The sequence below is a fragment of the Suricata suricatta genome, chromosome 7 (genome assembly GCF_006229205.1).
Source record: "Suricata suricatta isolate VVHF042 chromosome 7, meerkat_22Aug2017_6uvM2_HiC, whole genome shotgun sequence".
NCBI classification, from domain to species: domain Eukaryota; kingdom Metazoa; phylum Chordata; class Mammalia; order Carnivora; family Herpestidae; genus Suricata; species Suricata suricatta.
In genome coordinates, this window is record NC_043706.1 from 56,819,180 (window position 1) to 56,832,186 (window position 13,007).

The window sequence follows — 13,007 nt, forward strand, 5'->3', positions numbered from 1 at the left end:
ACTAATAGTTATTAATTAAATGAATGAATGAGTCATTTCACTTCATTTCACATCTAGATTAAGACTTTTCATATCAGTGAAATACAAAATATTTATTTTATAATAAATTAATAATGAATTAAATAAGCTTTTCAGAAAATATTCTATGTGTTACATAGTACAAGGTTCCAAAGATACAAAAATGATTAATACACAGTTATTCTCTTGAATATGGCACAGGAGATTAGACTTTCACAGTAATTCAAAATTATAGTCTATGAAGTAGTCAACTTTATTTTAGGAATATTTTGTCTTCTTTTAGAAGATAACTAATAATAAGGTGAAAAATAGGACAATGAATATTGTAAAAGGTTAACTATTTAAAATACATGATTGAATGAAATTTGGTTTACATAGACTACCAATGAACTTATTTGAAAATTTTGTTATAAATAACAAAATCCCAATTCAAATACATTAAACTGATATAAGAGTTATTGGCCTTATGCAACCAAATTATTTGTAAGTAGTCTTTACTTTATGCAGAGTGAGACTGGTTCTGGCTTTTTAAAAACCCTCTCAGTCCTACACTTACGTATATTTTGGCTGTGTCTGCTTGCTGGATTTCCTCATGGCTGTAAGATGGCCTCTGGTAGCTCAGCTACACTGTTCAAGAAAGTTTTTTGATGTTACTATAAAGTTTGATTGTTTTACTTATTTTAAAATCTCCAGCAGGAGGTTCAGTTTTGCAGACTTTCCACCAGTTATTTAAAGTATCAAAGTGCAAGAAAAGTGTCAAATTTACTTTAAAACAACTTTACTTTTTTGTGGCTAAACAATAAAAGGGGTTAAGAAACCACTTCACCTTTGTAAACAGAGAGCAATGACAGTAGAGAAAATTCTCTGGTTTCTGTTCTCCCATTTCTGTGTCAAGTCCTGGTACGGTTTTCCTTACCGTAAAATTCACTATGGATGACCTCATTGTCTGACAAGTGTGGACTCTGTAAAGTTTAGGCCACTCTTCTGGTCATACACTTGTATTGCTTCTGAGTCTTTGTGTGTTTGAGGGCCATGAAAACTCAGTGTGCAGCCTTCTTACATTAGCATACTGTAATTGTATTTAGAGTCACTGCTGCCTCTTAGAGGATAGATCAAGGATCTGCTTCTCATGAGTCACAGATAGGGAGACCTCCAACCTATCATAGTCTCCAAGAGATCTCATCCATTTTTCATCCCCTCCAAAGACACCCATCTCTCCTATTTCTCTCAGCATAATCCTCTCTAATGTCTATAACTTGCAATTCATTATCTTAACCTCTTGTACATTGCTTTGGGTACTGGACAGTTTCTTCCAAGACACTTTCTTTTCATCCTTGTCCATCTTCTACTGTACTTCAGAATGCTGACATGTGACTCCTGCCTGGGTCCTACTAATGTGATGTGTTAGCAGCAAGTCAGAGGTAAGAGGAGAATAAGGTCAGCTATTTATTTTTTCTACTCCCACTGACAGTCTGTGGGTTGTCAGTAGCTGTATTTATCTACATAAGTTCATAGTTCATGTCAGAATGTTCTATACTTCAGCTACAGTTCTCTCCCTGGTTTCTATTAACTGCATTCTTACCTTCCCTTTTAGCAGTATGGAAGGGAAACGGTTCCAGTGTTCCTAAACTCAGGATGATCAATCACACATTGTTGGTTTCCTTTAGCCCTCCTCAAAGCTTTATTCTTTCCATTCAATTCTTCTGGATTACTCTGAGTGAACCATAGCTGGCTTCCTTTGAATATTCAGAGAACTTCTTCAAGCGTTCTTCTACGTAATTTCTTTCATTTCCAGTAATCACTGTCTCTCCCAAACTGTACTTTATTTTAAAAAATTTTAAGCAAAATATTGACCCCTGGCTAAAACATTGCTTAGTCATTTCAGAACATCACCAAAGTTCTACCTGACCAGTTACTCCAAGACATCAATTATCCATTTTCCCTCTTCCAGCAGATTCTATTTGTACTCCACTTGCTCCCATAAATGCCATTTATGATGCTTCACTACCGCTACTTATGACTCTTAAAAATAACCTTTTTATCACAAGTTCATAGACATCTAAAGGTTTCAGTAGTTTAGGTGTTAAGAAAAATGGTAGTGTATAGACACAGGTAAAAATCAATCCCTTTCTGACACTGTGTTGCTTGTAGTCTCTAGATACCAAATAAATGTTTATAACTAATGGTTTCCTCTCCTTCTCAAGGAGGTCATTTTGTTTCAGTCCCTCTATGATCTAATCATATGAATTTAGGTCTAGTCCATGTTTAAACAGAGAAACTGATACCATCATCAGTATTCTCCTCATTTCATTTCACTCCTCAACCCCATATTTTTTTGCTCCCAAATTCAGAATACAGGAGGAAATGCTTGGGTTGAGGTGTGTAGATGAAGGAGGGAAAGAGATAAGGAGGGTTTTCTGCATCTATGTTGTTTGAGCTCATCACCCTTTAACCAGTAATTCTTAAAGTATGGTCTCCAGATCAGCAGTTACAGCATCACTTGAGGATTTGTTAAAAAAAGCACGCTTGCAATCCCCATCCCAAATTTATTGAATTAGAAAATCTAGGGGTGGAAAATAGCTGTTTGTTTTCAAACAGCCCTTCAGAGATTCTAAAGCAGCTAAAATCTGTTGCAGCCAAAGTGTGAGAATCATTGATCTAGAAAAAAAAATACCTTCTAAGATAGCTATGCACAGATAAATTGTTATTTGTTTTATTTTTAAAGGTATTTGACTTGAAGAGCTATCATTTTTTAAAAATTTTTCAGCTGTTCTCTTAATCTCCTTTGAGACCAGACAAATAGGTTCCAAGATTACTTTTGTCATCATTTCAATTTCATGCTTTATTAATTTATATTGATTATATCTTTATCACTTCTTTGAGTCAGAGGTAGAAATGGGTTTGACTGTCACTGTGAATTTAGAGTGTGGGAGTCTGGGTACTAGAAACTCTGCTCTTGTATGCCATTTCTGTATCACATACTTACTGATTTTTGAGGCTTAGGTTTTCACTCATCATTCAAATTAGACTTTGTTATTTCTGCCTTGAAGTCATTCTGTTTTTACTCTCTGGTCAGTTTCTTTATATTTTACTTTCTATTAATAAGGAGTCTTATTTAGCCAAAGCAGGGGACCATGTTTTTATTTAAGTAGATTGAAGATGAGCAAAATTTTTGCCAAAGTCTTGAGAATATGGTCATTTCAATAATGAGGACACATATGGGGGGCTCACATTAATTTCATGAGTAAACTTAGTTTACTTCAAAGTTGTTACAACTAGCCTACCTATGTGACATGTTTCATCCATCTTAGGGAAACTTAACTGGAATTTCTACAGCGCCCATCCTCTCTAGCACATGCCTAACAAAGCATTCAAGATCAAACTCCATCATTTTAAGAGTAAGTCTATTCATTAACAGTAGAACAATCAACTGAGAGTAGGCAACAATGTGATCTAGTTTTCCTGTTGATGATGAAATTTAAGACAAAGCTTTCTAGACAACCAGAATCATACCTAATAAAAAATGAAATAAATATTATATATGTGAATGTATATTTACCCATACTTATATAATGCTATCCATTTATTAAACAATCACCTAAGTATATATACAAATATACTTGCATTATAAGGCTCAGAACTAGAAATTATAAATTAAAAAGTCAATATTTGCAAAAGAATAAAAGTGAGTTTATCAATAAATTAATATAAGATTGCAAAGATATACAAATTTGTGTGGGCTGGTTAGAGTTTCTAAGATATTGATATAATGAAGAAGTTCCTCTTCATTGTCTTTTGAAAATGTCACATTTTAAAATCTTAGTATGTTTTTTCAACTTTTCATTTAGATCCTTCTTGAAATTGATGAAAATTCTGTCCTTTGTACATCTGTAATGTATATGCATATTCTTTTTCCTTTCAGTATGTTTAAGGCTTTCCTGTACCACAGCTAATAATTTTCTGCTTTTATGAATATTCTAAAATTTTTAGCCTGTTTATTGCCCTTCAGTAATGCCCACCAGAACTTACTTTAAGCAGACAGATAAAAGTCAAGCAAGTGTGAATAGTACAAACTGCACTTCCTAATGGTGTGAGAAAGTATCTATAAAGCTATTTGAAATGAACTAAAATTCTAAGCCCGGATAAGTAGGCCACTTCTGTCATTTACAAGTGAGTAATTTTGAGCCAACTCTTATTTAAAAAAAGTGCTATTTCCCCAAATCCTGCCTAAAGACCCTAACTAAAAACTAACAGCTGAGTTCTACATATTGAAGGAAGAGGTTTACTCTAGACTTGCAAAATAGGATAGTAACATTGTCTGTGTATAGTAGATATAGTCATCTTTTTGTTATAGACCTTCAAACATTATTTGGTTGTTCTAAGTATCTCTCTTATAAAACAATATACATGTTTTATAACTGTCCAAATTATTCCTAAAAATTTCTTAAATACTTTTTTAAAAACAAACAAACCCCCCATTAAAATGTTTCTACTTCTACTTGAAATAGAATTTTAGATGCTATTAAATAAAATTTAAGCTTAAAATAGAACATTGTTTTATTTTTGTCCACATGGTTTTAAAATCCATATATTTTGTTTGGAAAATAAGAAAGTAATTAATCATACCTGCAATGATAATCTTTCTCATATTTTGTACATGTGATATTATTCTTGCAATGAAATGACTCATGTGGTGTTTGAAGTTGTCTCTTACAAAGCTTGCCTCTAAATATTGGCGGACAGACGTACAAAGTATCCTAGGAAATAACAGAAAGTATATTTTACAAAAAAAAAAAAAGAAAATGAAAGGATTCTTACCTAGAAATAGACAGAAGCTATTTTCATAAGCATGTAGAAGTTCTCTGTGCAATAATATGAAAGATTATATTTTCTCCCATCTCATACACTTTTCCTACAACTTGAATTCAACATTCCTCTAATTGAGAATTAAGAACTATCCTTTTCTCCCTCTTGAATGTAAACAAGCTGTGATGGTCTTTGATTTTTAAGGCTATGTTTAAAAGGCTACATAAGAGACCGGATAGCTCAGTTGGTAGAGCATCAGACTTTTAAAAGGTTATATAATGTCTGTCTAATTATCTTAGGATACTTGCTCTTGGCACCCACCCACAGTGCTGTGAGGAGGCCCAGGCCTTACAGAGAAGGCCTGGATTCACAGACCTTCTCTCAATTTAAGGTTGACAGTTCTGGATTTAGGGTTTTGGATCAACAGTTCCAGTTGAGGGCCCAGTTGGCAGCCAGTATCAACCACCAGACATGTGAGTTAGGATGCCTTGAAAATATTAATATGAATTCATAATACAAACTCAAATATAAAACTTACTAAAATAAAAAGTGAATTGTGGAAATTGTGACATTTTTCCTAGCCTTATTTGTTAAAATGTTGAATTAAAATGTTGTTATAACAATATCAAATAAACAAAAAATTAAAAAGCAATAACTAAAAATGAAATGTTTATAAAATTACATTATTCACAAGGGAGAATTTCAATGGAAGAGCAAAAAATGCAATTAAAGATCTTTAAAAAATGTTTATTTATTTTAAGAGGGAGAGAGAGAGAAAGCATGAGCTGGGGAGAAGGGCAAAGGAAGAGAGAAATAGTCTTAAGCAGCCTCAATGTTCAGTGCATAGTGCAAACTGTGAGATCGTGACCTGAGCCAAAATCAAGAGTTGGATGCTTTATGCCATTGAGCCACCGAGATGCCCCTGAATATTGTTTATAAATGGGTTCTTTTTGTTGTTTGTTTGCTTGGGGTTTTTTTTAACTTAAAAAATGTAAATCAACAAATAAAGTCACTTTTCTGATATTCCTTAGTTTGAAATTTATAATATGTTAATGCAACCTTATTTATATTTATACTTTTCAGATAATAGTAAATATATCTCTATATACCACTCTCTTATTGAATTCAGACTTACATTTGCAATATGAACACAGTCAGTACCATTCTGACATAGTATTGATGGACACTCATGGACATCAGTTTCATGGTTTTGATTGAAAAATCCTTCTGGGTATTCACAAATGTAAGCAGAGCTTTTTTTTTGGCAAACTTCTCCTTTCCAACAGCACTGAGAAATGTAACATTCCATTGACTTCTCACAGAATGGACCTTAAAAGATCATACAGACATACAAAGAAAATATAAACATAAAATGTAGCAAAGTTCATTATAAAGAGTATCTTCAGAGTTCATTATACAAACCAGATTTATCATGGCATACTTTAGGTATCATAAAATGTACCAATTGAAGATAATTAGCCTATTGCCAAATAACTTTTGTAAATGTGTAGAGATATTCGACCATCAGCAGAATCCAGTTTTAGCATCTTTCGATTACCCAAATAAGAATTATTTTATTGTTACTCTTTGTTTCCAACTTCAGCTGCAGACAACCATTAATCTTTCAGTCGGTATAGATTTGCTTTTTCTGTGCATTTCAGATAAAAGGAATGGTACAATATGTTGTCTCTTATGGTTAACCTCTTTTGCTTAGGGTAAAGTTTTTGAGGATTTTTAATGGTATATCATGTATCAATTCTTTGTTACTTTCTATAGTTAAAAGTAATTCAAAATATATAACTTTTGTTCATTCATCAGTTGGTAAACATTTGGGTTGCTTCCACTTTTTAACATTTTTTATTGAGATATAATCGGCATATAACATTATATTAGTTTTAAGTTTACAACATAATGATTCAATATGTGTAAATATTACAAGATAATCAGCACTATAAGTCTAGTTAACATTCATCATTACCCATAGTTAGAGTTATGAAACTTTCTTGTAATGAGAACTTTTAAGATCTACTCCCTTAGCAACTAACTTTTATGAGTAACAAATCCAGGCACAAATATTCTTGATGAATATGTATTTTCACATCTCCGAAACAAATTTCTTGCTGAGGTAAAATATGTGTAACTTTTTTTTAAAATTATATTTTGTGAAAGTGTGTAAGGACTACTATTAATCCCTTCCATATTTGCTAACTCTATATAGGTTTTCTATTTCTTCTTGATCTAATTTTAGCAATTTGTATCTTTTAGAAGTTATCTATTTATTTTACATAGTCTAATTTTTTAATATAATGGTGTTCTTAGTATTTTTGACATGTAATTAATAATGTTCTCACTTTAAACCCTTGGTTTTATTGACTTGTGTTTTCCCCTATTTTGTGCTATTCACTCTAACTGAAGATAAATTCATTTTGTTTTTCACAAATACCAGTGTTCAGTTTCACTGATTATTCTTTCATGTTTTAGTGATTTTTGCTCAAATCTTACTGTTTCCTTTGTTTTGTTTGTTTCTGGTCCAGTTTATCTTCTTTCTCTGTTTTTTTTAAGGTAGAAGCTGAGAATATTGATTTGAGACCTTTTTCTTTTTTAATATAGAAATTTAGAACAATAACTTTATCTATCAGCATTATTTTAGCTATATTTAATAAATTTTGACACTGTGTGTGTATGCATGCATAATTTCTTCTTTGACTAGATTGTTCTATAAATTTGTTTAATTTCCAAATATTTGCAAATTTCCTAAAAGTTTCTGTTGTTGATTTCTATGTTAACTCTGTTTTGATTGGTAAGCATATATTGCATGAATTTTATTTTTTTCCCATTTAGTTGTTTTAATGAGTACAGATCAGAGGGTTTTAAAATATTTAAATATTTATTTACACTGTTGTACAGCCATTACCACTATATAATTCTAGAATATTTCCATCACCCCAAAAAGAACACCTAGGATTACTGATAACCTTCAGTTGCCCTTTTTTCAATGTCTTTGCATCCACTAATCTAATTTTTGTCTCTATGGATTTTAAATTCTTAATTTAAATCTATGAATTTAAAATTCATAAAATTATAAATTTTAATTCTTTCAAATTTATTGAAACATATTTTATGGCTATGTTCATTAGTTTATATATTGTCTACCAACACCAGAGTTGAGCATGTGCATGTTTGGTACTTGATGCAATGTTAGAATGAGTGCCTCCTTAATGTTTTGCCCTGGGAAAGTCACTTGCCTGCCGCTTGTTCCCACACTGATAAAATTATGTGAACAGAATTATTAAAGTGGTGATAATCCAAAATGCGGTTTGATCTTTTGTTCATTTTGGGTTTTTTTGTCTGGCTCAGTAGGACTGTCTCTGAATCCCGGACCAGGAAATGCACTCTCCTAGCCTCCAGATGTAAATCTTGTTTTTTGGTTGCTCCCTAGAGAGCGATATATCCTTGCCTCTAGGATAAATGTTGGGAGGCAGCCAAAACTCGGCAGCTCCCAACATTTCTCAATGTTGTTATATATTAATATCATATTATCCTACTCCATAATTAAATATAGGGAATGATATTTAATTATATTAAAGACATAGATGTTAGCATATTGGTAGGATAATTTATGAATGATACTACCATATATAATTATAATGCTTGGTATTCCCATTGCACATATATCTGTATTGTTTATAAACTTCTTAAAACAAATCTTGGATTTATAAAGGGCCATAATTATCCAGTGTAGGTTTTAATTTTCTTTTACGTTATACTAATTTTTCTAGAGGTTAAGCAACTTGGCACACACCACATAATTTATTAATTAATAATAAAATTTCGTACATTCCACCCAATCCTTTTATGATTCCATGATCTTTCACCACACTAGATTAGTTCTGTAAAAAAAAAAAAAAAGATAGAAGACTCAAATACCAACTGATTTTTAACATTAATCTAACATTACAACTCTAGTACAACATTAAGTTGTCCAATATAATATGTGTAATATAAAAAAGAAACAATATAATTATTTACTTGGCTTCTTCACCAAACAAAATTATACAGTCTAAATATGAATCATTTGTCATTTATGCAGTTTGCAATTCTTTTACATATGTTTTCATCCTTTTAACAGGGAATTTCTAGATTAAAATAATTTTGATAACTTAGTTTACTTATTTATATTTTTAATGGATTGTGATTTTAGTGCCATGAATAAGAGCTCTCCACCAGCCATCATATTCCAAATGTTTTCTTCTAAAATATTGTTATCAAAACAACTAGAGTTAAGTTTTGTTAATAATGTCATAGTATATGACATACCATATGGAAAGTAATTTGTTAAGAATATAAGAAGATATATTACATGAGTAATTAAAAAACATTTATAAAGAAAAATAAATTATGTGTGGTTGTAGTGATTCCATTGTTCTACTAATGGAAATGTGGTTTCTTCCAAGGTATTAAAATTGCAGACCAAACTGTGATTTCCTAAATATTAATTGAATTGTGCTTGTGAAGCTTCACATGTGCTATTATTCAAGAAAGAATGGCACGATTCAAGGAAATTCACTCTTTAGTGTGACCTGATATATTGGGCTTAATGGAAGTTTTGTGCAAAGTAGGTCATGAGTAAGGAAGATGATTTCTCAGGAAAAAATGGATGTTGGAATTTTCATTTATCACCGAAGAATAGCACTGCTAAAAAAAATTGAAGATTCATAGAGATGAAGAGGCTCTTCTCTTGGCCTCAGAAACTTAAGTCCTGGGATTCTAATCAAGGAGAATTAGGGCTCTCTTGTTGAGGAGGTATATAAGTGGTCCCCTAATATTAGGTCCTGACCTCAGGGCCAACTGGGTCTTTGTATGAGCTAGTTTAAATGTTGTCCATGATGTGAATCCTGAGGTCAACATATCTAATATCTAAGTAAAACTGCCCTGACTTAACACCATTTTATTATCCTCTTAGTAATGCCATACTGTGCAGTGATAGTGTGAATTTAGCATTATGATAGGAAATTAAGAAGAGATTTTTGTACAGACTTAATACAAAGTAGCACAGGATTTTTGCAAGAATCATAGTGGCCTGAAATGATCCACTAAATAGTAAAGAGAGAGCCAGCAACCAGGTGGCTGATATCACTAGTGACAACCAGACTGGTTTCTGGAACACTGTGGCAGACACAGTAAAGCTTCCAATTATGCCAAAGGGTACCTGAACTTAATAGTCACCCATATATGTTCCAGCCAGTGTTTCCTTTTTAAAAATTCTGGGTGCCTAGCCAAGTCAAAAACCTTTTAATACTAATACACATTCTTCCACTTGCTTTTCTCGCACTGGCCTCCTGCATGTCACATGTTCTAATGGTATATCTAAAATATCCCAACAGACTGGATATCTGAGTTGATATTTGGAAAATGTCTACCGTGCAGAGGCATGAGATATTCAATGGCCTTCATGTGAATAAGAAAAACATTGATCTAAGGTGTATTAGTTAATTCAACATAACTTAGCCTAATATGACCTATACAAAACATTTTCCTAAATTAGGTTCTGTCATAAGAAGAACTTAAAATTTATGGTATAGGCATAATGAGTGGTGAGCAGTGAAGAAAAGTGAAAGGCTGAAAAGATAACAATCCACATTATGAAATATCACCTAGTATAGCTAAAAAGGAATCTGAATGCTTACTTAATCAACAGCTATAACAGAGGAGGTTGGAAAATAACAAAATTAGGGGCACCTGGGTGGCTCAGTTGGTTAAGAATCTGACTTTAGTGCAGGCCATGATCTCATGGTTTGTAGGTTTGAGCTCTGTGTCATGCTCTGTGCTGACAGTTCAGAGTTTGAAGCCTGCTTTGGATTGTGACTCCATCTCTCTCTGCCCCTCCCCCATTTGTGCTCTGTCTCTCTCTCTCAAAAATAAACAAGCATTAAACATTTTTTAAGAAAACAAAATTAGTAGAATATTTCCATTGCTATTTACTGGTTTGGGGAAAAATATATAAAAGAGATGTATTAGGGACTATCTGCAAACAAAAATATGAGAATGTATGTATGGGTAATATTAGGGGCCAATATGAAGAATGAAAATGCAGTATGATTATTTATGGTTCTCGATTGGTATGGCCTAGATTATATGGGTTCTTTTTCTATTTATTCATTTTATTAAAGTGTTTGTGTAAGTCATATGAAAATAAACCATATTATATCAAAATATGGGGCATAAAAAAACAAATCTGTTCAATGTAAAAACGGTTATTGGAGGGTAAATGCAAAGGAAGGTGACACACCTTTCCATTTTAGACTTATTAAAATGCTAAGGCACATGTTCACTGCAAGATGAATTTGCATAGAATGCTACATTTTGTTTTGTTATGTTTTATATGAGTAGCCACATAAAGCACAAATAAATCATGCAAAAAACTTTAGGGCAGCATAATATAATACATCTAAAAAAGCAGTCTATTTGGTAGGAACAATTCAGGAACCTAGATATAAAAATAAGCACTTAAATAGCTCAAGAAATGTTATTACAGAGAAAGGAAATAATTTAAAGTTAACATCGATAGTTCACATTCTTCAAAGTTTTTTGAAAATAAAATAGGCTTGTTAGTTTTATTTCAATAAAATTTAAAATATAAAAATTACAATTCATTTCTAATGAAAAATAAAGATACAGGAAAATACAGACTGCAGACAACCAAGTGACATTTTTTATACAATTAACCTGAAATACTTTCTCTTTTCTTATTGGAGGGCAGAAACAGCAAATTCTTCATTGTGACTGATATGCATGTGGCATCTAATATATCAATGTGGTTTTTAGCTCTTCATATATGCATTTTAAATTTACCATTCTTTAAAAAATGTACACATATTTTGTATTTATTCTGCATTAAAGAATATTAAATATCTGATACAAAAGGTTGTTATTTTTCTCTTTTGAACATGCATCTTGCAAAAGAATTTTGGAGTAACACTCAGGGAGAGAGATAACAATTTCCTGATCATATCAGCTGACAGATTCCTATCCTCCAATCGATGTATATGTCTATGTATTTTATGCATGTATGATATTATGCTTCTATCCTTTCTATTTAGGTATTCAAAAATACAATCATCTACTGTAACCATTAAGAATATTAGTATACAGGGGTGCCTGGGTGGCTCAGTTGGCTAAGTGTCCAACTTTGGCTCAGGTCATGATCTCACCGTTCGCGGGTTCGAGCCTAGCATCAGGCTCTGTGATGATGGCTGAAAACCTGGAGCTTGCTTCAGAATCTGTGCCTCTCTCTCTCTCTGCCCTTTCCCTGCTCATTCTCTGTTTCTCTCTCTTTCTCAAAAATAAATAAGCATTAAAAAAAGAAAGAGGGGCGCCTGGGTGGCTCAGTCGCTTCGGCTCAGGTCATGATCACGTAGTTCGTGGGTTCGAGCCCTGCGTCGGGCTCTGTGCTGATGGCTAGCTCAGAACCTGGAGCCTGCTTCGGATTCTGTGTCTCCCTCTCTCTCTGACCCTCCCCTGTTCTCACTGTCTCTGTCTCTCAAAAATAAATAAAAACCATTAAAAAATTAAAAAAAAAAAGAAAGAAAGAAAACTAGTGTACAGAAAGCAGTAGTTTGTTTGGAACTAAAAGTACAATTTTTCTGGCAGAGAACAAATTTATCTGTATATTATTAATTTAAAAATGGTGACGAACCTGTCATGAGTTGAAAGTGTTTGGTCACTGCAAAAAAGTAGCTACCTTTTATATAGGAAATGGATGATTAAGTCTTTGATGCTGTAAAAGCAACTTCATTTAAACATAACCACCCCCACCACCAAAAAAAGAAGAGAAAAAAAAAAGTAAAGAAAATAATAAGGGAAAAACCCAAGACACACTCCCTAGGGGGAAAAAAAACAGCATGCAATTTCTGTCCTTGACAGAATATATTAAATAAGCAAACACCACCAACAAGCAAAACAAGTACTACAATGTAAAAATATTAAAAGAAAACCCTCTCACATGCATAAATGAAAGATTGCACACAAAGAACTCACATCTTTTCAAGCTTCAATAGTAAATATTCTGCTACTATGTATTAAATACTGCATGGTTTGCCCAAGCTAAGATGAAACCACATCATGAATCAATAAGCATTTTGCATTTTCTTTCATTATCTACTCAAAGTCATGCCTACTGCACC

At 32.5% G+C, this 13,007-nt stretch overlaps 1 protein-coding gene across 1 annotated transcript in view; it reads right to left on the bottom strand.

Annotated features, from left to right (window-relative positions):
* The window catches only part of EYS (eyes shut homolog), a 1,499,666-nt gene that overhangs the window by 1,416,897 nt on the left and 69,762 nt on the right, over positions 1 to 13,007 (bottom strand). Inside the window, exons 3-4 of the mRNA XM_029943180.1 lie at positions 5,960 to 6,153; positions 4,645 to 4,775 (exon numbers count right to left, since the gene is read on the bottom strand). Coding sequence (XP_029799040.1) covers positions 4,645 to 4,775; positions 5,960 to 6,153 — 325 coding nt within the window. The remainder of the gene's footprint in view (positions 1 to 4,644; positions 4,776 to 5,959; positions 6,154 to 13,007) is intronic.